The 27,620-nt window shown below is 49.5% G+C and overlaps 1 protein-coding gene across 1 annotated transcript in view; it reads right to left on the bottom strand.

Moving 5' to 3' along the window:
- Positions 1-2,700, bottom strand: part of LOC147124880 (gamma-aminobutyric acid receptor subunit gamma-4-like) — a 782,579-nt gene extending 779,879 nt beyond the window's left edge. Inside the window, exon 1 of the mRNA XM_085994155.1 lies at positions 2,017-2,700. Within this exon, the coding sequence (XP_085850281.1) occupies positions 2,017-2,069 (53 nt within the window). The 5' untranslated portion in view covers positions 2,070-2,700. The remainder of the gene's footprint in view (positions 1-2,016) is intronic.
- Between the last annotated feature and the right edge of the window lie 24,920 nt (positions 2,701-27,620).

Here is a 27,620-nt window from a genome sequence, read left to right as displayed (position 1 = left end):
TGCTGCATTTAACTACTGATGTGCACTCTCCCTTTTTTATAAGTTGTGTGACAGACTATCAATCCTGCTCTCACCTCTAGCCTCCAACCTACATCCTTCCCCTTCTTATCAGTCTGTCTCTCTCTCTTCAAACTATTCCTCTCATTATTTCCTGCTTCTTCTCCAGGATTTGAAAACTATCACCTGATCCCACTTCCACCTTTATTCAGTGTTTGACCTCCGACAATTTGCCCAGATAATGTACCCAGAGTGTGAATTTTGACAGACTATTCGGAGGGGGATTGGAGCCTATCCTCACTTGATATATATGTACACACAAGCACACACACTCACAGTCTCACACAGTCACACAATCATACTCATAGACACACACACACACACACACACTCATACACACGCTCACGCTCATCGACTCACAGACACACGCACTCACACAGACACACACACAGTAACACACTCAGACTCAGACTCAAAGACCCACACACTGATATAGACACACTCACACAGACACACTCACACTTTCACAAAGACCCATTCACACAGACACAGGCATGCACGCTCACATTCCACAGAAACCACAAGTAGGAACAGCAACAGGAATCCTGGATGTTTTTGCCAGCCTCACCCAGGGCCACTGAGGGTAACTGTAGCATGCGAGTCGAGATCAACACACTCAGCACAGAGCCTGAAGCATCGCTGGGATGCTCTCTCACTCTTTGTCTCAGCTCACAACTGAAGGCCTCAGGAGAGCAGCTCTGAATGCTTCCAACCCTGGTGGGTTCCCTGCACCTGTAGGCTTTGGCCCTTCACTCAGCCGTTCCTCAACAGAAAGAAATGATTCTGGGTCCAAAACTGGTGAGCCTCAAATCTGACATTCCCAAAACTCTTGGTCTGTAGATTGTCCAGTGATGTGAACACAGCGGGGTGAGCTCGTGTGTGTCACAGAGTGAGCACAAGGAAATTACACATTTCAACAACTGCACCACTTTACAGGAGAGCGCCCAATCTCACAGCATTTACTCAGCAGGGACCAGAGAAGCTGTGGTTGGAGCAGAGAAGGTTAAGGGGACATTTGATAGAGCTGTTCAAAATCATGAAGGGTTTTGATAGAGTAAATAAGGAGAAACTGTTTCCAGTGGCAGGAGGGTCGGTATCCAGAAGACACAGATTGAAGATAATCGGCAAAAGAACCAGAGGGGCTGTGAGGAGAATATTTTTTACACAGCGAGTTGTTGTGATCTGGAATGTGCTGCCTGAAGAGCTGGTGGAAGCAGATTCAATAATAACTTTCAACAGGGAATTGGATAAATACTTGAAGGGGAAAGATTTGCAGGGCTATGGGGAAAGAGCAGGGGGAGTGGGACTAATTGAAGAGAATCTTTCAAAGAGCCGGCACAGGCACGATGGGCCGAATGGCCTCCTTCCGTTCTGCATCATTCTTTGATTTTATCTCTGGAAAGCTCATCGAACTACGTCAACCCCTAGAGTTCCTGAACATTCAGAAACTGGCATACCTGAAAAGGGCTTTCCTCCGTGTCTGGACAAGACAGAGACTTCACATCACTGCCTTGTCTGACCGTAACCATAGCAACATCACATTATTAATTTGGTTTTACTTTAAACAAAGAGCCAAAAATAAAGGAAACCCTCACTGTCAAAGTCTGCAAACGGAACCCGCCACCTAAGGCGGCTGACAAGCATATCTTTCGGAGGGTCCTGCTCCTTTAAGATCTCCCTCACCTTGAAGTTCAGTTGAGCAGCACTTGCTGCTGTCAGGGCTGTTTTACATTGATTCGCAGCAATTGGGGAATCTCTCCAGTGATATAGTGCCCTAACCCAGAGAGAGTGAGAGAGAAGGGTTGGAGAAGTCAGGTACTAGAGCCACCATCTCTTGAACAATTTTTATTGAAAGTTCGATTAAAGAGAGAGAGAGAGGAGAGACATAGAGAGAGAGAGATGAAACAGCAAGGCTGAGATAGGTGGGGAACACACTGCACGTATACCACGACAACTTACCTCGCTTGAATGGCCGATTGAAGGAAGAGGAAGATGAAAAGTTTAGGGGACATCTCTGGCCTGGTTCACAAGCTGGATCTCCTGCTGTCTCAACAAGTCACAGGCTGGCTTGGAGTCGACTCACAGTCAACACAAACACGCGTGAATCGCCGGGAGAAGGATTCTGACACACCACTGGCTGCCGTCCAGTATTCACCAGGGAAACCAAGTTTGCTTCAGTCGGAATGTGTTGTTTTTCCTCCATATATTTCTTATAATCACAGCTTCAGATTCCGGCTCGCTGCTTGGTGATATTTTTTAATGGTTTCTGCTTAAATTCCAATTTCACACTTTAAAACATTTCCTTCTGAATTCCCAGATCGCTTTAATTCTGTTCTGATCTCAGTGCTCATCAGTTTCTCACGCGAATTACAGCGAAGATCTGCATTCCCCCTCTCTCTCTCTCTCTCTAACCACTCTTATCAGGAATTACCCGTCTCTCGGTGCTCTGCATCTCTCCGCCTGACGTTGTCTTCTGTGGGTTTTTTTTTAAATGTCGCGATCCCGTCACTGAGATGCTTCCAGAAAATGCAGAGAGCACATGCGGGTTGTGGGCTGTCTGGAGAGCAGGCGCTGATCTCCAGCCCTCAGCGGAGGGGCTGCTTCCCCAGACCGGACCTGCCCACCAGGCGCTGCTCGCCTCACAATGCCTGTCTGTTTCAGGGGAAATTGCAGCGTCCTTGTGAGTGTCAGCCTTGGACGGTCAGTTTCACTGGGACTGACCCTGAGAGATTTGGCTGGGGCACAGTCCCTACAGCCCCTGCTGGCAAGGGTCCAGGGATCAGACCCTGCCCGAATCCCCACTCTCCGAGCTGTGGTCAGTGATAGACTCAGGCCCCGGTCCTCAAAGGGCGGCTTGTCACTGAACATAAGAACATAAGAATTCGGAGCAGGAGTAGGCCACACGGCCCCTGGAGCCTGCTCGCCATTCAATAAGATCATGGCTGATCATCGACCTCAACTCCACTTTCCCGCCCGATCTCGTATCCCTTGATTCCCCAGGTGTCCAAAAACCTGTCTATCTCAGCCTTGAATACAGTCAAAGACTCAGCATTCACAACCCTCGGGCAGAGAATTCCAACGATTCACAACCCTCTCAGTGAAGAAATTCCTCCTCATCACAATATTAAAAGGCTGGCCCCTTATCCTGAGACTATGCCCCTTAGTTCCAGAATCTCCAGCCAGCGGAAACAACCTCTCAGCATGTACCCTGTTAATCCCTCTCAGACTTTTACATACTTCAATCAGATTAGTCTGTTTTTGCTTTGTGAACACAAGGCATAATTTCACGAGTTAATGGACAGGAAATTGAGGGCCACACGCAGCCAAATTTCAAATATGTGCTCCAGCCAGCGAGGCATCCTCCTGGGAGTGTGAACACACAAAATCAGCCAGGCAATCTGATACAATTTACATCAAACATAATCATCACCCAGTGTCATATCACACAGCTTTTATATAACACCCAGTGTCATATCACACAGCTTTTATATAACACCCAGTGTCATATCACATAGCTTCTATATAACACCCAGTGTCTTTTCACACAGCTTCTATATAACACCCAATGTCATATTGCACAGCTTTTATATAACACCCAATGTCATATTGCACAGCTTTTATATAACACCCAGTGTCATATCACACAGCTATATAACACCCAGTGTCATATTGCACAGCTTTTATATAACACCCAGGCCTAGAAATTCGGTTGTTAGCGCCGGCGATTAGCGCCTAATGAGTCCGAAATGTGGGGTGTTACCCAATGTTCGGGCGGGCGCAATGAAGATAGCGACACCTCCCATATTGACTATACATTTAACGCCTGCGCTAACTGTTAGCGCGCGCCCGCGTGCGCAGGCAGATCATGACGTAATTTCAGTGTGCAACGCCTTTTAGGCACCCCTGACCGGATATTCGGTGGCGCCCGGAACCTTTCCGCCTAGCGCTATTAGTGACAGTTCGATGGAACGTTACCAGGTCCTTCTCGGAGTCGGGGGGCGCTATTTAAAGGGGACAGCTCTTGTATAAAAGCTGCAGCCACTTGGCCTGTTCATTGTGATCATTGCTGGAGAGAGTTGGTGAGCTACTGTTGAGCAGATTTTTTTGGATTAAGCCTTAGAATACTTGGGACCTTCAGACCTGTCCGGAGCAGTTGGAGCGCTACACCTAACAGCGTTTTGCCCGACTGGCATCGGAATGGGAGCTGCTTTGGAGGGCCACGTCCTCATGGCCGGACACTTTGAAGGGGCACAGAGACGGCGGGAGAGAGGGCCGGGATTGGCCAGAAGGAGGAGGGGCAATGGAGGTCGGCCAATCCGAGGGTACGCTGCGAGGGTATTCAGGCAGCAGGTGTCATACCTTGCCATGTCGGAGGAGCAGTGTGTTCGAAGGCTCCGATTCGGTAAGGAGGTTGTAACTGAGCTGTGCCACCTGCTTGCTGAGGATCTGCAGCCGCGTCTACGGTGCAGGACCTCTCTGTCGGTGGCCGTCAAAGTGACTGTTGCCCTCAATTTCTATGCCAGCGGATCCTTTCAGTCAGCCACTGGGGACATTGCGAATATCCCTCAGTTTGCAGTGCATTGTTGCATCCGGCAAGTGACAGCTGCCCTTTATAGAAGAAGGCGTCAATTCATCACTTTCCCTCTGACCCTGGAGAAGCAGGCGGAGCGTGCGCAGGGCTTCGCTGCTATTGCGGACTTCCCCATGGTGCAGGGGGCGATTGATTGCACACACATGGCTTTGCGGGTGCCACTACTGAATCCTGAGGACTTCCGCAACTGCAAGGGGTTCCACTCCCTCAATGTGCAGTTGGTCTGTGACCACCGCCAAATGATCATGGCAGTCAACGCCCAATTCCCAGGGAGCAGCCACGATGCGTTCATCCTGCGGCAGACCTCAGTTTGTGACCTTTTTGAGGGCCCGGCTCACCCACGAGGCTGGCTTCTTGGGGACAAGGGCTATCCTCTCTGCCCATGGCTGATGACACCACTCCGTTTGGCCGCCACCCCAGCAGAAGAGCTGTACAACAGCAGCCATCAGGCGACCAGGAACATTGTAGAGCACACTATTGGTGTGCTCAAACAGCGTTTCCGCTGTCTGGACCATTTGGGGGGAGCCCTGCAGTACTCGCAAGTGGGTCACATCGTCGTCGTCTGCTGCATGCTCCACAACTTGGCCATTCGACGCACCCAGCCAATGCCAGCTGTCCCTCAAGGTCCAGCAGAGCAGGCGGACGAGGAGGAGGAGTAGGAGGACGAGCAGGCGGACGAGGAGGAGGAGGAGGAGCATGCGGACAAGGAGGAGGAGGAGGAAGATGGGAGGGCTCCTGAAAGTGGAAGGGCCATCAGTCAGAGGCTCATCAGGACTCGGTTCGAGGCCCCTCTGACGGAATGATGGGTGTCATTCGTCCTGCGCACTTCGGATCTTTCAAAGCCTCTGAAGGCCAGCATGACTGTAAATAGTTACGTGTACCATTGCAAATTAAAACTTTTCTTTATTGTCAAAAAAGTTCTTCCTTCCAGCATAACAACGTCATGTCAACAGAAACCATAACTAACAACATAACAGTTAACTCTTCGGCAAAGCCGCAAAACTAAACAAACCATTTCCAACAATCACAACAGGTGAGGGAGTCCTTGAATTTGGCCAAAGAAACGTCTCAGCACCTCCCTCTACTGCTGGCCCCTTGATGGAGAACGACTTCTCTTTCACGGTCGGCCCCTTCCCTCCCTGCTGCTCCTACGTAATTGAACCCCAGTGGCGGGGTCAAGGCTGGGGGACGCCTGCTGACTGTGTGGAAGCGCAGAAGCCCCTGAGGGACGGCCTGGACGACCTCTGGTCTTGGAGGGTGCGGAGGCTGGCTGCTTGATCTGGCCATGGCTGGAAGCAGTGTGCCCTGCAGGTGGTGGCAGCTGCACTGCAGACGTACCAGCGGTGGCATGAGCAATGGTCACCTGCCGAGAGAGGACACCTGCACCATGGTCGGATGACACACTGGCTCTCTGAGGTGACCGGTTCTGCTCATCCGCCACAATCGACTGCTCCACTGATTCCTGGCCTCGTATGGTACTGGAAGGGCCCGGGGTGATCCTAGCTGATGCAGAGAGGGTGGCTGCAGTGAGAGTTCGCGTTGCCTCAATCTGGGTGTGGACGAGGCCAGCAAGTGACTGCGTGGCAGCAGTGAGGACCTGTGTGGCAGGTGCCAGTGCTTCGGAGAAGCCCTGGACAGTTCTTTCCATTGCTTCGGACAAGGCCGAGCAGTCCGTTCCACTGCCTCGGACAAGCCCTGGACAGACCTTTCCAGGGATTGTCCGAAGCTCTGAACAGTCCTTTTCATAGCAGCCTCGAAGCCCTGGACAGTCCTCTCCATTGCTGCCCCGAAGCCCTGGACAGTCCTCTCCATTGCTGCTCCAATGTCCAGCACACTCTTTGCCAGTGTTTCTATCGACTGAGGCATCCTCCCCACTGCAGCCATCAGCTCAGTGTGCCTGAGCCGGGCCTGGGTGCTCATTTCAGCCAGGCTACGCACCTCCTCTGCACTCTGTGCAGCAGTCATCGCTCCCTGCCTTGCCCTCCGGGGAGCCGGTGGCCGAACTTGCCTACCCCCCTCGCGTTGCTGCAGGCCGCTTGTTCCGGCAACTGGCTCATCATCAGAGCACCACCCCCCTCCCCTCCAGGGAACTACTATCCCCATTCTGCAGATGTGTAGGCTCCCCTGAGGCTGGAACGGATGCTCCGGCTTCCTCCTGATCCTCGCCTCCGGAGGCACTGGCACTGGCAGCTTCAGGGCGCAGATCCCGAGTTGGTGATGCATCATCTGAAAGCAGGGAGGTGGAAGAGTGGCTTTAGCAAAAGGACAGGTTGGCGGCAAGGCATGCCAGATTGCGGCAAGGCTCTGACATGGCTGCACACTGAGAAGGCATGCTGGCGGGGGGACCAAGTGGAAGGAGACAGCTGGAAAAGGTGAGAGCCTTACCCTCGCTGTCGACAATGGGGTCGGCAGCTGCAGTGGTAACAGGACCATTCAGACGTCCTCCAAGAATCTGGTGCACTCTCTCCTCGAGATCCGTGAGAGTGACCACTTGTGGAGGTCCGCCACCGGTTCGAAGCTGGTCCTTGCGGATCGTCGCCAGCTTGGACTGCAGGGGAAAGAAGGGGAAGTTCTGTTACATGATGCCCTGAGTGATCATCTCATGCCCCCCATGGTGCAAGAGCCCTTACCTTATGCCTTGAGTGATCATCTCATGCCCCCCATGGTGCAAAAGCCCTTACATGATGCCTTGAGTGATCATCTCATGCCCCCCATGGTGCAAGAGCCCTTACATGATGCCTTGAGTGATCATCTCATGCCCCCCATGGTGCAAGAGCCCTTACATGATGCCTTGAGTCAAATGTGCATGTGTGTGCCCAGAAAGGGCCATGGGTGCTTGCTGACAGATGGCCATTGGGGCATCATGGCTACAGGGTGCGCGAAGTCAGGTGCAGATGGAGGGAATCAGAAGTTTGCATAAACAACACGCACCCTAACGACCCGAGTGAGGTCGTTGAATTTCTTCCTGCACTGAACAGGGCTCCTGGTCGCCATGCTGCTGGAGTTGACCCTCTGACAAACGTCCCTCCAAGCTCGGCGGTACTCCTTTTGATTCGGCCTCCTGCCATTGTCAGGATAGAGAACATCTCGACGGCACTCCACTGCGGACACCAACTGCTCCAGAGCCTCAGTGCTGAAGCGCTCTGCTCTCTGTCTCACCTTCTCCATCTTGACCAAGTTTTTTGCGCCAGAGAAGGGCGAGCGCTGATTCTGAGGCCTACAGGGCGATGAGTGTGGAAGCTGAGGCTGACTGACCCACCCCTTTAAGAGCCGGCTGGCGCCTGGAAGTCTCGTGGTTATCGGTAATTGAGATCACCTGCGCTGCGCCCGTCCGCGCTGATATTGGGTAGCGCCGGAAGTTTTGCGCCTTAGGAGGCCCGTGCAACGTCTGAATTCGTGCCTCAATCCCCTTTGGGGGCGATGCAACCCAATATCACGCCAGGCGGCGATAAGTTTCGTCTGGCTATAAACTTTGCGCTGCGCCATTTCTAACGCCTCAAGCGGGGCTATACCCAATTTCTAGGCCCCAGTGTCATATCACATAGCTTCTATATAATACCCAGTGTCATATCACACAGCTTTTATATAACACCCAGGGGGAGAATTTCAGTATCACCACATTTGGGGCGTTATACTCGAGTGGGCGCGAAATTTAGCGCCCGGCGCAAATTATCGCCACCTACTGCTAAATTGACCTGCTTCGTCCCAGGAGGTGCTTGGAGCGCTAAAACAGGCACTGCACGACTGTCTTAAGGGGCTAAGCCGGAGAAGCGAGGCGCTACCACTGAGGGCAGGCGCAGCACAGGTGCAGCCAGTTAGCGATTGCACGCAGACACGCTAGCGCCGGTCAGCTCTTAAAGGGGAGGTTCGATCTTGGATTGCAGCCACACCCTGTGCATCGGAGCCCTGATTCTCGGCCTGGACAGACCTGCTGCCACATTCTAACGCCTAGGACCATGGAGAGGGCCAGGGAGCGAGCGCAGCGGTTCAGTGAGGGGGCCCTGCAGGTTCTGGTTGGCGCAGTGGAGCGCAGGCGATCTATCCTGTTTCCGGCCAGTGGCAGGAGGCCGCTGCCCACCGACTACTGCAAAGCTTGGAGGGAGGTGGCTCACAAAGTGACCTCCAGCAGCATGGTGCCTAGGACCCCTGTGCAATGCAGGAAGAAGTTCAACAACCTCACTCGGGTTGTCAGGGTGAGTACCCTTTTCAGTGTCCTCTTCATCCCTGCATATGCACCTCACTTTATGGCCAAAGGGTCCTGAAAGCCCCAATGCTCAGCCCTCATCCAACACCTATGGGCCTTTCATGAAACTCACACGCACATTCAGCACTTTACACACTGTAAGGGCTAATCGACCATGGGAGGCAGTGCAGCCAAGATCAGGGCTTCACACTGTAAGGGCTATTTGACCATGGGAGGCAGTGCAGCCAAGATCAGGGCTTCACACTGTAAGGGCTATTCGACCATGGGAGGCAGTGCAGCCAAGATCAGGGCGACACACTGTAAGAGCTATTCGACCATGGGAGGCAGTGCAGCCAAGATCAGGGCTTCACACTGTAAGGGCTATTCGACCATGGGAGGCAGTGCAGCCAAGATCAGGGCTTCACACTGTACTCAGAGCCCGTCCTTTCTCTTGCAGGGCAAGTTGGCCCATAACAGGAGGCAGCAGCAACAGACCGGGGGAGGCCGGTCTCACCTTCAAGACCTCAGCGATCTGGAGCAACGAGTCCAGCAGATTATGGCAGGCCGGATGATTGGCCCCGTCGCCACTGGAGATGCCAACCCCGTTCTGGACAGCAATGGTAAGGTCATCACCTTTTTGACCTCTCTCCTTCCACTTGTGCCTCACACCAGCATCCTTTGCCACTATCGAACCAATACAGTGCATTGCAGCACTCATGCCTCCCTCGCTGCCGCCCTGTCCTCACACTAAAGCAACTCTTGTACCTCCCTGCTTTCAGATGCTGATTCGCCAGGTGAGGAGGCGGGCCCTCAAACTACCACTGTGAGTGATTCTGAAGGCGAGGAGGATGAGGAAGCCGGACCATCAGTGCCAGCCTCAGCCGAGGCAGCCCATGGCCATAATGGGGACACGTCTTCCCTGGAGGGGAGCAGGGGGGAAGGGTCTGAGGAGGGTGAAGCTCCGGGGCCCAGCGGGCTGCAGCAACGTGGGGGTGTAGGGAAGCTCAGCGGCCTTCTCCCCGGAGGGAGAGTCTGGCTTCGAGTCCGGCTTCGAGTCCTGCTACAGTGAGTGCAGAAGAGGTGCGGCTCCTCGCTGAAATGGGCGCCCAGGCGGAGCACAGGCACACTGAGCTCATGGCTGCAGTGGCAAGGATGCCCGAATCCATTGAGTCACTGGCAAGGAGTGTCCAGGACTTCGGCGCAGCACTGGCAAGGAGTCTGCAGGACTTTGGTGCAGCACAGGTGGCTTCCACACAAGTGCATAGTGGTGCAATGCAGTCAGTGGCTGGTCTGATGCAGACACAGATTGAAACCACACGAGCACTGACTGCTGCCACCCTCGCTGGATCAGGCACAAATCGCCGGGGCCCTCGCCGCGCCGCAGCAGGCCAGCAGTCTGTGCTTCAGCAGATTGCTCCGCATGCTGCAGTGCTGCCCCGTGGGAGTGCCAGTGTGTCGTCCGACCAGGGAGTGGCTGTCCTCTGTCAGGATGGCAGCATTCCTGCTGCCAACACTGTCACTTCTCCACTGCAGCTGCCACCACCTGTAGGACAGACTGCTGCCGCCCATGCAGAGTTGGAGCAGTCAGCAGCCGGGCCCTCCAGGCCCAGAGCTGGTCCAGGCCATACCTCAAGGGCATCTGCCGACTCAGTTTCTGACACTCAGCAGCCTTCCCCCAGCCTTGCTGCAGCCACTGGGGTCCCATTGCAGAGGAGCTGCAGGGTGGGAAGGGGCGAATCTCGCAAGCGAAGCAGATCACCCTCCAAGGGCAAAAAGTAGGAGGTGTGGCAAAATGCTGTAATTTTTTTTTACTGAAGGCCGAGGATCGTGGTCATTTTTTGGTTACTCTTTTGATCATTGTCTCCAGGTTGTGAGAGCCAGTTATGTGTCTGACTGCTTTTTTTGGGGTTTCTCTCTATTACTCTGTCATGCGGGAAGGGCACACAGTTTGTTAAATAAAGAAGTGTCTTTATTCAGATTTGCATGTTTGCCCTTTGAACTATTTGTTGCCTTGACCGGCTCAGGGGTTGCAGAACGGTTCCATTCATGTTCTTTCAATGGCACAAGCCATTCCCTCAGAGGGGGCCTAGAACCGACTTGCAATAAGCTGCTGACGGGCGGCCCTTGCACTTTGTGCCTCCCTCCTGTCCTGGTGCTCCTCCTCCTCCTCCTCTGCTGGTGCTCCAATGTCTGGTGGCAGTGGCTGAGTCCTGAGGATTGCCAGGTTATGCAGCATGCAGCACACTAAAATGAAATGGGAGACTCGCTCAGGTGAGTACTGAAGGGCTCCCCCAGAATGGTCCAGACAGCGGAACCGTTGCTTTAGCTCGCCGATTGTGTGCTCAATGATGTTCCTGGTCGCTTGATGGCTCTCATTGTATCGTTCTTCAGCAGGGGTGCTGGGCGCACGGAGCGGGGTCATCAGTCAGGTGCACAGAGGATAGCCCTTGTCCCCGAGAAGCCAGCCTCCAGGGTGAGCCAGGGCTTCGAAAAGGTCTGCCACAGAAGTCTGGCGCAGGATGAAGGCGTCGTGGTTGCTGCCTGGAAAGCGGGCATTGACAGCGAGTATCAGCTGTCTGTGCTCACACACTGTGGTAAACCACTGTTATCATTCACAACCGTTCACTATTGTTACACTGTTGTTATCACTACACAAGGTTACCTCTTGCCACGCACGCTGTTATACCTAGGCATACCTCAGCTGACTCCGCCCATGGCTCCGCCTGCTTGCCCAGGTATAAAGGTGACCGCTTGGCTAGTATTCTTCCTTGTTGGAACCGATCACCCACGAGGGTGGGCTCTGTTATTTAGCCAATAAAAACCTATAGTTACTATCTTAACTCGTCGCTTTTCATGGAATGAATTGATAGGTATATCACACACCAACTGGACGTTCAACGAATGGAACCCCTTCCAGTTGCGGTAATCCTCGGCATTCTCTTGCGGCACCCGCAAAGCCACATGCGTGCAGTCAATGGCGCCCTGGACCATGGGGAAGCCTGCTATTCTTGCAAATCCCATTGCGCGCTCTTGCTGCTTGTCCAGGGTCATGAGGAAGGAAATGTACTGACGTCTCCTTTTAAAGAGGGCATTCATGACTTGACGGATGCAGCAATGCACCGCGAACTGGGAGATATTGGCAATGTCCCCAGTAGCGGATTGGAAGGAGCCCGTGGCATAGAAGTTGAGAGCCACTGTCACCTTCACTGCCACCGACAGAGACGTCCTGCTCCTCGGTTGAGGCTGCAGATCTGGCTGAAGCAGGTGGCAGAGCTCAGTGACCACCTCCCTGGTGAATCGAAGGCTCCAAAAACACTGCTCCTCAGACATGTTACGGTATGAGAACTGTTGGCGGAATAGCCTGGGAGGGTAAGGTCTCCTGTGCCGACGCCTGTTGGCCCTCCTCCGTCTGACCATGATTGGCACTCTCAGCGTCTCTGAGCCCTCTCAATGTAATGGAGAAACCCAACATTTCCACCCATTCCAGCCCCCATAGTATATGGCCACTCAAGGTTAAGCCAGTGAAAAAGCAAACCAACTACAAAGTTCTGGGCCGAAGCCAGAAGTACCTCAGCGAGCGCTGACTCAATGCAGAAAGCTCTCTCCCTTTGTCTCTCTGCAAATCTCTCTCTCTCTCACAGAAGGAGTGGTCCAAAATGGCTACCACAAAGAAGCCAGGAAGAGCCCCCTTTAAATAGCGCCCCCCCAGCCCCACAGTGATTGGGAACCGTTCCAGTCAACCTGTCGCTGGGAGCGCCAGGCGGAAAGGACGGGGGCGCCACTGAAGTTCCGGTTCGGGGCGCCCCAAGGGCGTTGCACCATGAAATGATGTCAGGATCTGCACGCGCAGCTGAGCGGGCGTTGCGGTTTTGCGCCGCCGCTAAATATCCGCTCAATTTCGCGAGAGGCGCAGGTCTCGCCGCGCCCGGGTGCTAGCCGCATCGCGCCCCACTTATCGCCCTCTTAAGGCGCTAACGGGTGGCGCTAACAACTGAAATTCTCCCCCAGTGTCATATCACACAGCTTCTATATAATGCCCAGTGTCATATCACACAGCTTCTATATAATGCCCAGTGTCATATCACACAGCTTCTATACAACACCCAGTGTCATATCACATAGCTTCTATATAATGCCCAGTGTCATATCACACAGCTTCTATACAACACCCAATGTCATATCACACAGCTTCTATATAATGCCCAGTGTCATATCACACAGCTTCTATACAACACCCAGTGCCATATCACATAGCTTCTATATAATGCCCAGTGTCATATCACACAGCTTCTATACAACACCCAGTGTCATATCACACAGCTTCTATACAACACCCAGTGTCATATCACATAGCTTCTATATAATGCCCAGTGTCATATCACACAGCTTCAATATAATAACAAGTAGAAAGAGGAATGAGATCCTACAGTCAGATTTTAGGGAGCTAGGAAAGAGATTAATAAGCAGGCCCTCAAAGGTAGTAATCTTCGGATTACTCCCGGTGCCATGAGCTAGTGAGTAAAGAAACAGGAGAATAGAGCAAATGAATGCATGGCTGGAGAGATGGTGCAGGAGGGAGGGCTTTAGATTCCTGGGACATTGGGACCGGTTCTGGGGGAGGTGGGACCTGTACAGGCCGAACGGGTTGCACATCAACAGAGCTGGGACCAATGAGGAAGGAGGCATTGCTGGATCTGGTTCTGGGGAATGAGGTGGGTCAAGTAGAGCAAGTGTCAGTCGGGGAACATTTAGGGAATAGTGATCACAGTACCATAAGATTTAGACTAGCTATGGAAAATGACAAAAAGCAATCTAGAGTAAAAATACTTAATTGGAGGAGGGCCAATTTCAGTGGGTTGAGAACGGATCTGGCCTGGGTAAATTGGAATCCAAGATTGTCAGGTAAAATTGTAATCGAACAATGGGCTGTCTTTAAAGAGGAGATGGTTCAGGTACAGTCAAGATACATTCCCACGAGGGGGAAAGGTAGGGCAACCAAAGCCAGAGCTCCCTGGATAATGAAAGAGATAGAGAGTAAGAAGAAGCAGAAAAAGGGGGCGTATAACAGATGTCAGGTTGAGAATACTAGTGAGAACCAGGCTGAATATAGAAAGTTCAGAGGGGACGTGAAAAAGGAAATAAGAGGGGCAAAGAGAGAGCATGAGAATAGATTGGCAAATCATGTTTAACTAACTTGTTTGAGTTTGTTGATGAGGTAACAGAGAGGGTTGATGAGGGCAATGTGGTTGACGTGATGTACATGGATTTCCAAAAGGCGCTTGATAAAGTGCCATATAATAGGCTTGCCAGCAAAGTTGAAGCCCATGGTATAAAAGGGACAGTGGCAGCATGGATACGAAATTGGCTAAGTGATAGGAAACAGACAGTAGTGGTGAATGGTTGTTTATTGGACTGGAGGAAGGTACACAGTGGGGTTCCCCAGGGGTTGGTACTAGGACCACTGTAGGATAGAATGTACCTGTAGGATTTAGAAAACATTATTAAGATTCTATAACCATTTTTATATAACTATAATAATATGTGAAATTGTATGTTAAAAACCTAAAAAGCCTGTGTAAAATGGCAAATGGCTGAGACCAAAGCAGGATGGGAAAATTTTGCAAACCTGATTAAAAACTTCTGTTGTAAATTACTGAAGTAATGGAATGTAGTGTTAAGTAAATACAGAGACTGTCAGGGACAAGGAGTTTGCTAATGTTATGGAGAAGAGATAGGAGTTGGAGCCTTCATTTTAAAAACAGCAGAATAGACAAACTGTTTAGAAAACACCTCAAGAATATTCTGTAAAGTGAATTTCTTAGATAAGGGTATTTTGTTATGCACAGAAATTGGCTTAGCAGAACTAATGAGGTCATAAGATGATTGACAAGAAAAGGGGAGGGAATCATAGACCGTACTTGTGAAAGTCAGAATGGTGAGATAGCCCAAGCAGCTGCAAGTTGCTATGTATTTTGAAGAGAAAATAAAGGTATAAAGGAACAGCTATTGAACACTGAAAGCAGTGCAAAACTAGAGGATGAGAAGCTTCAGTCAACAGAACACAGCAAGAGAATAAAGAGACCGCGCCAGAGTCACTCGGAAGGAACGCCGGGGTTCAATGAACAGACTGTGACTATTTTCTTGTTAAGTATTAGTTCTTTGTACCGGATGTTTAATGCTTAATAAACCTGTTTTACTGATACACAATACACCTGTACCCCGAGTGGTTTGTGTAGTCACAAACAAATTATTATAAAGAGCTTTTGAAAGCTACACCACTGCTTTTCTTGATATATATTAATGATTAGACTTTGGGTGTACACGGCACAATTTCAAAATTAGCAGACAACATTAAACTTGGAAGTATAGTGAACAGTGAGGAGCAGAGTGATAGATTTCAAGAGGACATAGACAGGCTGGTGGAATGGGCGGTCACGTGGCAGATGAGATCTAATGCAGAAAAGTGCGAAGTGATACATTTTGGTAGGAAGAATGAGGAGAGGCAATATAAACTACAGGGTACAATTCTAAAGTGGGTGCATGAACAGAGAGACCTGGGGGGTATATGTGCACAAATCATTGAAGTTGGCAGGGCAGGTTGAGAAAGTGGTTAAAAAAGCATACGAGGCCCTGGGCTTCATAAATAGAGGCATAGAGTACAAAAACAAGGAACTTATGATGAACCTTTATAAAACACTGGTTTGGCCTCAACTGGAGTATTGTGTCCAATTCTGGGCACCATACTTTAGGAAGGATTTGAAGGCCTTAGAGGGGGTGCAGAATAGATTTACAGGAATGGTTCCAGGGATGAGGCACTTTAGTTATGTGGATAGACTGGAGAAGCTGGGGTTGTTCTCCTTAGAGCAGAGAAGTTTGAGAGGAGATTTGATAGAGGGGGTCAAAATCATGAGGGGTCTGGACAGAGTAGATAGAGGGAAACTGTTCCCATTGGTGGAAGGGTCGAGAACCAAAGGACACAGATTTAAGGTGATTGGCAGAAGGACCAAAGGTGACATGAGGAAAACTTTTTTACGCAGCGAGTGGTTAGGATCTGGAATGCACTGCCTGAAAGGGTGGTGGAGGTAGATTCAATCTTGGCTTTCAAAAAGAAATTGGATAAGTACCTGAAGGAAAAAAAATTGCAGGACTACGGGGAAAGGGCAGGGGAGTGGGACTAGCTGAAGTGCTCGTGCAGAGAGCCGGCGTGGGCCTGACAGACTGAATGCCCTACTTTTGTGCTGTAACCATTCAATGATTCTGTGTCATATCACACAGCTTCAATATAATAACACCCAGTGTCATATCACACAGCTTCAATATAATAACACCCAGTGTCATATCACACAGCTTCAATATAATAACACCCAGTGTCATATCACACAGCTTCAATATAATAACACCCAGTGTCATATCACACAGCTTCAATATAATAACACCCAGTGTCATATCACACAGCCATTAAATAATAATATCACACAGCTTCTATATAATAGTAGATGTGATTTATCTAGCTTTTCAAAAGGCCTTGATAAGGTATTGTAGCGGTACCACCGAGTGTCCCTTACTTATTATGCATAATTCCCTTTAACTTTAACTATGTTATATATACAGTTTGCATGTACGGGGTGTTGCCCCTTTAAGAACGCGACCTAGCGCAATGACGTCACATTGCGCATCACGTGACTCACCCAAACGCGGGCTAACGCGATGAAGTCACGTCGCGCATCACGTGACTCACCTAAATGCGAGCCGGCTCAGCTCGGCCTCCCGCTCCCGCGGCAATCGCCGGCCTAGCTCGGCCTCCCGCTCCCACGGCAATCGCCGGCCCAGCTTGGCCTCCCGCTCCCGTGGCAATCGCCAGCCCAGCTTGGCCTCCCGCTCCCGTGGCAATCGCCGGCCCAGCTTGGCCTCCCGCTCCCGCGACTTCGGCCGCAACGGCCAGCTCCAATGCCGGGTGCTGGGTAAACGTGATAATGTCATCACGCAATTCATGTGACTGCCCCAAGCGCGGGCAAACACGATGACATCACGTTGCAAGTCACATGACGCCCCAAGCGCGGGAAAACATGAGCAACGCAATGATGTCATGACGCAAACGCGATGACGTCATCGCGCAAACCTCCGGACTGTCGAGTCAGTCTTCGTGGCGTCCCCATTGGGGAAAGACCTGTTCCACGACTCTCCTGCATCATTCTACATTGTTTGCTGTATTTCATCTAATTCAACATTAAAATCCTGTTTGTTGTTCTTCCGAGTCAAGCTCCATTATTTGTTAGGAATACACCTATTCCTACAGTATCACATAATAGACTAATGAATATGGTCATAGAATGCAGAGTCAGGGGACAAGTAGCAGAATGGATAGTTAGCTGGCTTCAAGACAGAAAGCAGAGAGTTGGGGAAAAGGGTAGCTATTCACAGTGGCAGAAGGTGGGAAGTGGTGTTCCGCAAGGATCAGTGCTGGGACCACTGCTGTTCACAATTTACATTAACGATTTAGACTTTGAAATCAAAAACACAATTTCTAAATTTGCGGATGATCCAAATTGGGGGGGATAATCAATACTGAGGAGGACTGCAACAAATTACTTGAAGAATAGGCATATAATTGGCAAATTAAATTCAACTCCGATAAATGTGAGGTACAGTATTACATTTTGGTAGGAAGAATAGAGAGGTCACTTATCACTTGGACAGTGCGAGTCTGGGTGGGGCAGAGGAGCAAAGGGAACTCGGAGTACAAAGACACAAATCACTGAAAGTAGCGACACAGGTTAGCAAGGCCATAAAAAAAGCAAACCAGGCACTAGGGTTTATTTCTAGAGGGATAGAATTGAAAAGTAGGGAGGTTATGCTAAACCTGTATTGAACCTTGGTTAGACCACACTTGGAGAACTGTGTAAAATTCTGGTCCCCCTATTATAGAAAGGATATAGAGGCACTGGAGAGAGTGCAGAGAAGATTTACAAAGATGATACCAGAAATGCAATGGTATACATATCAGGAAAGGATGAACAGGCTGGGTTTCTTTTCGCTTGAAAAAAGAAGGCTGAGGGGTGACCTAATTGAGGTCTATAAAATTATGAAAGGTTTCGATAGTGTAGATACAGGGAGTGTGTTTCCACTTGTGGGGAAGAGCAAAACTAGAGGCCATCAATATAAGACAGTCATGAAGAAATCAAATAGGGAATTCAGAAGAAACTTCTTTACCCAGACAGTGGTGAGAATGTGGAACACGCTACCACAGAGAGTGGTTGAGGCAAACAGTATCAATGCATTTAATGGGAGGCTAAACAAGCATGTGAGGGAGAAGGGAATAGAGGGTTACACTGATAGAGTTAGATGAGGAAAGATGGGAGGAGGCTCAAGTGGAGCATAAATGCCAGCATAGACTAGCTGGGCCGAATGGCCTGTTTCTGTGCCATATGCCATATGTAATCCAATGTAATAACACTCTGTGATATCACACAGCTCCTATATAATAACACCCAGGGGGAGAAATTCGGTACCTTAGCGTCTCCAGTTAGCACCTGGCGGGGGTGCTAATTGTTGTGTATGTACCTTTAAGGGAATAACTGGTCTTAGACTGCAGTACCAGCAGTGACCACCCCTGTATAAAAGGCCCTAGCAGGCTTCTGTAGTTTCAGTTTCAAGCTGCCTCTTGTTCAGTAAAGTACCTGTTAAACTGTTCTCCCGAAGTCCGTGTATTATTGAGGCGCGGACTTTACAGTGGCGACGAGTAAGTTCGAACTCACCTGCAGTGTGGCATCATCTCACGGGGATCTCGCCTGAAAGGAAGGTCCTGGAAGGTCGTAGTCTGAGCAACGGGCGTCGACCGAGGGCAACCGCCCAAAGAATCCATCGGTGTTTGGAGAATTGCGGGAGAGACTGTGGTTCCAGCGAATCGTGCTGGTAGCAGGTAGCGCGCTGACCCTTCCGGACTGCGGCGGGCTCAAGCTTGATCGAGCGGCTCTACAAATCGGGCCGCGCAGCGTCGCCGGGAAAAGAAAACAAGAGAGAGAGGGTGGAGCGCACAGGGCACGGTCGGTGCTCGACAACAGGACAGCGGAGAGAAACTAAACGGGGGGGAAGGAAAGCGAGACGCGCCGAAGCTGCGGGTCGCTGCCATTACCCCGTAGAACGCTAGGAGCAGCGTGGCAGTAAGGGGAAGAAGCAAAAGCGCGGGAGGTGCCATTTTATCCCGTTGGGGAAGAAGCAAAAGCGTGGGAGGCGCCATTTTATTCCATTGGGGAAGAAGCAAAAGCGCGGGAGGCGCCATTTTAAATTGCCCAAGATGCTGAAAAGTGGCAGTATCACTGTTTTCGACAACGAGGTAGAAGACTGGACCACATATGTGGAAAGAATTGAAGTGTACTGCAAGGCAAATGAGGTGGCTGATGGAAAGAGGGCGTCGGTATTATTAAATCTGATGGGTGCGAGTACGTACGGCCTATTGCGGAAATTAATTACCCCAGCTAAACCAATGGAGAAAAGTTTTGAGCAGATTGTTCATATCTTACAGGAACATCTAAGCCCTACACCACTGCTGATAGCAGAAAGATTCAAGTTTCATAAAAGAAACCAGCACAAAGATGAGAGCAATGCTGACTATCTTACGGAACTACACAAGTTATCGAAGCACTGCCAGTTCGGAGCAGGACTGGCAGACACCTTATGGGATAAGTTTGTCTGCGGGCTCCAGAGTGAAGGAACCCAGAAACGACTACTTTCAAAAAAGGACCTGACGCTAGAACAGGCTTTCAGCGTGGCAGTATCCTACGAAGCAGCAGCACGGGGAGCTGCGGAAATACAACAGAAACCACAAGAATACAGCGCTAACGAAATGGCGTATGGAGCCGAAAAGTGCTATCGCTGCGGCAGAACAACCCATGAGCAGAAGGACTGCTGGTTTAAAGACAAAATATGCAGGCAATGCGGGAAAATGGGACGTATAGCAAGAGTCTGCAGGTCGGGAAAGAAGACCAACACGACAAGAACTACTAAGGAACAGTACAGGAAAGTAAAGAAACTGACAGATAGTAGTTCAGAAGATCAGGAAAGTGATAAGGACTCTGGGAGCAGGCGACTAAGTTGTTTAAAGTTACACAACGTGATCGCAAAAGAAGATCACCGAACCATTTGGGTCACCCTCATGATAGCAGTGTCCCCAGTGAAGATGGAATTGGACACAGGATCAGCCCTAACTGTCATGAATCGACGAGACTATGAGCGGCTATTCTCACACATACCCTTAAAGGACACGTCCATTGTATTGAAGACATACACGGGGCAAAAGGTCTACCCCAGAGGAAAAATAAGGGTGCCAGTTGAATATAACGGAAAGGAAACACAGAAAATATACATGTATATACTACGAGATGGAGGACCACCATTAATGGGACGTGAATGGATCCGAAGACTACAATTGGATTGGCATTCCATTCTGGCACTTGTTGTGTCTGTGTGTTGATAGAGACACTGAAGACAGGAGTTGGTTTCATAGGTGTTTACTAAACAAAGTCTGGAGGGGAACTAACTGATAAAGCAAAATATACAGGCTTATATAGCCCGAGTGGCCATTACTGGCATTACAGTACACCTGGGGCTCTTAAAGGCACATACACTACAATTCCTCCCCTTTTAGCCAACAAGTGCATAATATTTTAAGTAATTATTAATTACATGTTACAAGAAAAATAATCTACACATTGCTGCAGTTAATTAATTATAAGTCAGTTTCTCTGGAGGCTTCCTGACTCGGTCCAGATAACGCCTCGGTGGTGTAGTAGTTTCTGGTGGTGCAGTAGGTTCTTTTGGCAAGGCTGATTCGGCTTGCATGCCAGTGTCGGGTTCATCGGGTTCCAGTATCACCGGATCGGAGGTAGATATGGGTATCTCTACTTCATCGTTAGGCGTATAGAGTTGTGGTGTAGGTTGTCCCTTTTCGGATGACTCTATGATTTGGTCAGCATGGCGCCTTATTATGCTTTCTCCGATGTCCACGGTATACATCAGCGGTCCTAGTCGTGTGCAGATAGTTCCAGGCTGCCATTTCTCGGTACGGTAGTCCCGGGCCAAAACTTGTTGACCTATCTGGAAGGTTCTAGTTGGCCTTTCATTCATGCCTTGAAATTGCCGGTTCTCCACGTCCCTTCTGATGTTGGGCTTGATCAAATCCAGCCGGCATCTTAGGCTTCTATTGAAGAACATCATGGCAGGAGTTTGGTTTGTAACCATCTGTGTTGCATTCCTGTATGCGAACAAGAAGTTATCCACCTTGTGCTGAAGTTTTATGTCTTCATTACCCATGGCCTTTATGGCCTTCTTGATGGTCTGGACAAACCTTTCAGCCAATCCATTGGTGGCGGGATGGTATGGGGCGGACGTGTAGTGCTTAACCCCATTGTTTTTTAAGAACTTCCTGAATTCTTCGGACACAAATTGCGGTCCATTATCAGAACAGATCTGTTCCGGCAGCCCATTCCTGGCAAATATGGTCCTTAATACTGTGATGGTTTTTTCCGTGGTGGTGGAGGACATCTATATTACCTTCGGCCACTTGGAGTGTGCATCAACCGCGATTAAGAACATTGAGTCCATAAATGGACCAGCAAAGTCGATGTGTACCCTTTGCCAGGGAGATGAGGGCCACTCCCATGGAGGTAGAGGGGCTTGTGGTGGAGCGTTTTGGACCTTCTGGCATCCTAGGCAGCTCTTGGTCATTTCTTCGATGTCTCCATCGATACCTGGCCACCATACAAACGCCCTGGATAGGTTCTTCATTTTCGCTCCACCCAGATGCCCCTCGTGAAGCTCCTTTAGAACTTTATCCTGGAGTTTGGGTGGAATCACCACTCTGGATCCACACATCAAGGTTCCTCGGCACACTGACAGCTGTTCTCTTCTTTGCGAGAATTCTGGCAACAGTGGTTCGCCATGTGCTGGCCATCCCTTCACTGTTAAATCGTAGACTTGTGAGAGAGTCGGGTCATTTCTAGTTTCCCTTACAATGGCAGAATTTGTTACTGGTAGACATTCGACTATGGTAGAGTGGAAAATCTCCACTGGGTCTACGGTAGGTGCTTCTTCTACCATTGGCAACGGTAGGCGCGATAACCCATCAGCATTCCCATGCTGTTTTGATCCTTTGTATTCTATGTTGTATTGGTGTGCCCCTAGAAAAAGGGACCACCTCTGTAGCCTTTGCGCTGTCATAATGGGAACACCCTTTTTAGGGTTGAATATGGAGATGAGGGGTTGATGGTCAGTCAACAAGGTAAATTTTTGTCCGTGTAGGTAATGGTTGAATTTCTTCACTCCCCATACCAGGCTGAGTGCTTCCCTGTCGATTTGGGCATAGTTACGCTCAGCTGAGTTCAATGAGCGTGACGCAAAAGCTGTCGGCCGTTCCGAGCAATCAGGGAATTTATGCGATAATACTGCTCCTACGCCGTAAGGGGATGCATCGCACGCCAGTCTGATTGGCAGTGATGGGTTGTAATGAGCCAAAACTTCTTTGGACGTGATTAAGTCTTTGCATTTATGGAAGGCACGTTTACAGTCTTCGCTCCATTTCCAAATTACTCCTGTTTGTAACAGTTCATTAAGAGGGTGTAGAAAAGTTGACAAGTTCGGTAAAAATTTATGATAGTAATTTATTAATCCCAGGAACGACCTTAATTGTGAAACATTTTCAGGTGCTGGGGCTTTTATGACCGCTTCAATTTTTTCAGGTGACTTATGCAACACTTCCTTATTAATTATGTGGCCACGATATGATATTTGATTTTGGAAAAATTTGCACTTGGGGCGATTTGCTCATAGGCCCCGTTCTCTCAGCCTAGTGAGCACCTGCTCCAAATTGGCAAGGTGCTCATTGTCGTTTTCTCCTGTTACAAGGATGTCGTCTAGGTAGCATTGAGTCCCCGGAATCCCTTGGAGGACTTGCTCCATAGCTCTTTGCCAGATAGCTGGAGCGGATGCTACTATGAAAACCAGTCGATTGTACTGGTACAGACCTTTGTGTGTATTTATCGTGAGATATTTTTTAGAGGCCTCTTCAAACTCCATCTGTAGATATGCCTGTGCCAAGTCAATTTTGGTGAAACGTTTCCCTCCGGATAGTGAGGCGAAAATATCTTCTATCCTCAGAAGAGGATACTGTACCGTGTGAAGGACCGGGTTTACAGTCACCTTGAAGTCTCCACAGATGCGAATTTTTCTCTGTTCTTTAGATTTATCATTATTCAATGCTTTCTTCATGACTGGAACGATGGGTGTTGCCCACTCGCTCCAATCTATTTTGGATAATACGCCTGCCTTTTCCAAATTCTCCAGCTCTGCCTCGACTGCTGGGCGAATTGCGTATGGCACCGGTCTTGCCTTAAAAAACTTGGGAATTGCTGCATCTTCCACTTTTATTGAGGCGGTGATGCCTTTCAAGGTTTCTAGTTTCTCTTGAAACACTTCTTTGGCGTTGGCCAAGGTGTCTTTTAATCGTTCAGGTATGACGTCATCATCGTTTTTTTTCTTACTGGTCACCGTCAGTGCCTGAATGGAGTGCCAGTCTAAACGTATTTTCCTGATCCATTCACGTCCCAACATCGGTGGACCACCATCTTGTAGAATGTATAAATACAACTTTTGTATTTCCTTGCCGTTGTATACAACAGGCACCCTTATTTTTCCTTTGGGGTATACTTTCTGCCCCGTATATGTTTTCAAGATAATGGATGTGTCTTTTAAAGGTATATGCGGAAATAGCCGCTCGTAATCCCGTCGATTTATGACAGTCAGAGCTGATCCTGTATCTAGCTCCATTTTAACTGGGGACCCTGCTATCGTGAGGGTAACCCAAATGGTCTGGTAATCATCTTTGGCAATTACATTATGTAATTTGAGACAGCTGAATCTCTTGTTTTCGGAGTCGCTATCGCTCTTCTGGTCTTCGGAGCTACTGCCCGTCATCATTTGTACCTTTCTGTACTTTACTTTATTGATTTTTTTTTCCTGTCTGCGGATTTTTTCTGTCCAGATCGGCATACCCGTGCAATGTGTCCAATCTTTCCGCATTGCCTGTATGCTTTGTCCTTGAACCAGCAGTCCCTCTGGTCATGGGTGGATCTGCCGCAGCGCTAACATCTCTCGAAACCCTGTGTCATTTCATGGGTGCCGAAGTCCTGTGTCTTTTGTTGTATCTCTGCAGCTCCTCTTGCGGCTGCTTCATATGATACAGCCATACTGAAAGCCTTGTCCAGTGTTAAATCTTTTTCAGAAAACAGCCTTTTCTGTGTTCCTTCACTTAAGAGACCACAGATGAATTTGTCTCGAAGATAATCTGCTAGTCCTGCCCTGAATTGGCAGTGTTTTGATAGCTTTCTTAATTCGGTGAGGTAATCAGCGTTACTTTCATTCTTGTGTTGATTTCTCTTGAAGAATTTGAATCGTTCCGCTATCAGCAGCAGTGTTGGGTTTAAGTGCTCCTGTAGGGTATCAACAATTTCTTTAAAATTCTTGTCCTTTGGTTTGGCTGGAGTGATTAAATTTCGTAACAGCCCGTGTGTCTTTGCGCCCATTAGATTTAGCATTACTGAAGCTTTTTTTTCATCTTCTATTCCATTTGCGGTGCAATATACCTCCACTCTTTCCACATATGTGGTCCAATCCTCTACCTCATTATCAAAAGCATCAATATTGCCAGACTTAGGCATCCTAGAAATAAAATGGCGCTTTTCTTTCTTTTCTGCAGAAAAGATATGGCACTTCCCGCGCTTCCCCGCCGCTGCTGCCGATGACAACGCTGTTTCCCGCGGTTTCCGTTCTTTTTATTTATTTATTTACAGTTGGAGACTCATTCCCGCCGGACTCTCTCTCTAGGTCTGAACGCCGACCTGCTTGCAGCGCCGGCTGTCTCCCTAGTGCTTCCTCCCCGTCTGTTACTGCTTGCCTCCGCTTTTGCTGCCTGGCCTAGCTGTGGAGCCAGCCGCTGGAGCCCCAGCCCGACACCCAGGAAGGATTATTGCAGTACCTGCCACCAGCTTGGCTAGCTGGTGAAACCACAGGTTTTTCTTTTTCTTGATTTTTCTTCAACTTTGGACGCCAGAGGAATCGATGTCCTTGAGGTGCTGCCGAATTGCAGGTAAGTCCGTTTCCAATTTGTCACCACTGTTGTGTCTGTGTGTTGATAGAGACACTGAAGACAGGAGTTGGTTTCATAGGTGTTTACTAAACAAAGTCTGGAGGGGAACTAACTAACACAACACAATATACAGGCTTATATAGCCTGAGTGACCATTGCCGGCATTACAGTACACCTGGGGCTCTTAAAGGCACATACACTACAGCACTAAATGTGACTGACAAAAAAGATGATGACGTCGCACCTGGACGTCTGTCACAAATTCTATCTGACGCGGAAGAGGTGTTCCAACAAGGACTTGGGACTCTAAAAGGAGTAAAGGCAACCATAAAGATTGAGGATAACGCAACCCCAAAATTTTTCACGGCCAGACCGGTGCCATACGCGATATGCCCAGCTGTGGAAGCTGAACTGGAGAGTCTGGAGCGTTCGGGGGTGCGGTCTAAGGTGGACTGGAGCGAGTGGGCCACACCCATCGTTCCTGTAATGAAGAAAGCATTGAGCAGCACGCCTGGGGAGCCAAGGAAGGTTCGCATCTGTGGGGACTTCAAGGTGACTGTGAACCCAGTCCTGCACACAGTACAGTATCCGCTTCCGCGGATAGAAGATATTTTCGCCTCACTATCTGGAGGGAAACGTTTTACAAAGATTGACCTGGCTCAAGCGTATCTACAAATGGAGGTGGAAGAAGCATCTAGGAAATACCTCACGATAAACACTCACAAAGGCCTTTACCAGTACAATCGACTGGCATTTGGGGTAGCATCGGCCCCGGCTATGTGGCAGAGGGCAATGGAACAAGTCCTGCAAGGGATCCCGGGGACCCAGTGTTATTTGGACGACATCCTGGTTATGGACGAAAATGACAATGAACACCTTGCCAACCTGGAACAGGTGCTCACGAGATTGCAGGAATATGGGCTACAAGCCAACCGTCCCAAATGCGAGTTCTTCAGGAGACAAATCTCGTATTGTGGCCACATGATTGATGAGGAAGGGTTGCATAAGTCGCCGGACAAGATTGAGGCTGTAGTCAAGGCTCCAGCACCAGAAAATGTGTCGCAACTGAGGTCGTTCCTCGGGTTGGTGAACTACTACCATAAGTTCTTGCCGAATTTATCTACAATTCTGCACCCACTTAACGCCCTCCTTCAAGCTGGTGTAACATGGAAATGGAGTGATGAGTGTAAGCGTGCCTTTCAGGAATGTAAATGCCAAATCACTTCAAAAGAAGTATTGGCCCACTACAACCCAACACTACTGATTCGGTTGGCATCTGATGCGTCACCTTACGGCACTGGAGCGGTGCTGTCACACAAATTCCGTGATGGTTCAGAGAGGCCAATAGCCTTTGCATCGCGCTCGCTAACCTCAGCCGAGCGTAACTACGCCCAGATTGACAGGGAGGCCCTCAGCCTGGTGTGGGGGGTGAAGAAGTTCAATCACTATCTGCACGGGCAGAAATTCACCCTACTGACTGATCATCAACCCCTGGACTCAATTTTTAACCCAAAGAAGGGCATTCCGGTGATGACGGCACAACGGCTGCAAAGATGGTCACTTTTACTAGGGGCACATCAGTATGACATAGAGTATAAAGGTACGAAACAACATGGAAACGCTGATGGGCTGTCGCGCCTACCGTTGCCTACAGCGGAAGAAGCACCTGCAGTGGACCCGGTGGAGATATTCCATGCGACCATAGTCGAATGTTTGCCCGTTAAACGCAAGTATTAAGATGGAAACCCGAAATGACCCGACACTCTCTCGGGTCTATGATTTGACGGTGAAGGGATGGCCAGCATATGGCGACTCACTGTTGCCAGCATTCTCGCCAAGGAGGGAACAGCTGTCAGTGTGCCGGGGAACCTTGATGTGTGGATCCCGAGTGGTAATTCCACCCAAGTTGAGAGACAGAGTACTCAATGAGCTTCACGAGGGTCATCTGGGAGGGGTAAAAATGAAGAGCCTAGCCAGGGCGTTTGTGTGGTGGCCGGGAATCGATAAAGAAATCGAGGATATGACCAAGAGATGCACAGGATGCCAGAAGGTCCAAAACACTCCACCACAGGCCCCGCTACATCCATGGGAGTGGCCCTCATCTCCATGGCAACGGGTACACATTGATTTCGCTGGTCCATTTATGGACTCAATGTTTCTAATCGCTGTGGACGCCCATTCGAAATGGCCAGAGGTCATTAAAATGTCCTCCACCACCATGGAGAAAACTATTGCAGTCCTAAGGACCATCTTTGCCAGGAATGGGTTGCCAGAACAGATCTGTTCCGACAATGGCCCGCAGTTTGTGTCTGAGGATTTCCGGAGGTTACTGAAGAATAATGGGGTGAAACATTACACATCTGCCCCATATCATCCAGCCACAAATGGATTGGCTGAGAGGTTTGTTCAGACCTTTAAAAAGGTCATAAAGGCAATCTATAATGACGACATACCACTGCAACACAAGGTGGATAATTTCTTGTTTGCTTACCGGAATGCGACACATGCAGTAACCAACCAAACTCCAGCCGTACTGTTTTTCAACCGGAGACTAAGATGTCGCTTGGATTTGCTCAAACCAAACATAAGATGAGATGTTGAGGATAAGCAGTTCCAGCAGATAAATGAGAAGCCAACCAGGAGCTTCAAGA

Source organism: Somniosus microcephalus, chromosome 1 (genome assembly GCF_052327205.1).
Source record: "Somniosus microcephalus isolate GS21.2 chromosome 1, FLI_Smic_1.0, whole genome shotgun sequence".
In the NCBI taxonomy this organism is placed as follows: Eukaryota; Metazoa; Chordata; class Chondrichthyes; order Squaliformes; family Somniosidae; genus Somniosus; species Somniosus microcephalus.
Note: the sequence above shows the minus strand (reverse complement) of the source record. Positions and strands in the feature narration are given on the sequence as shown.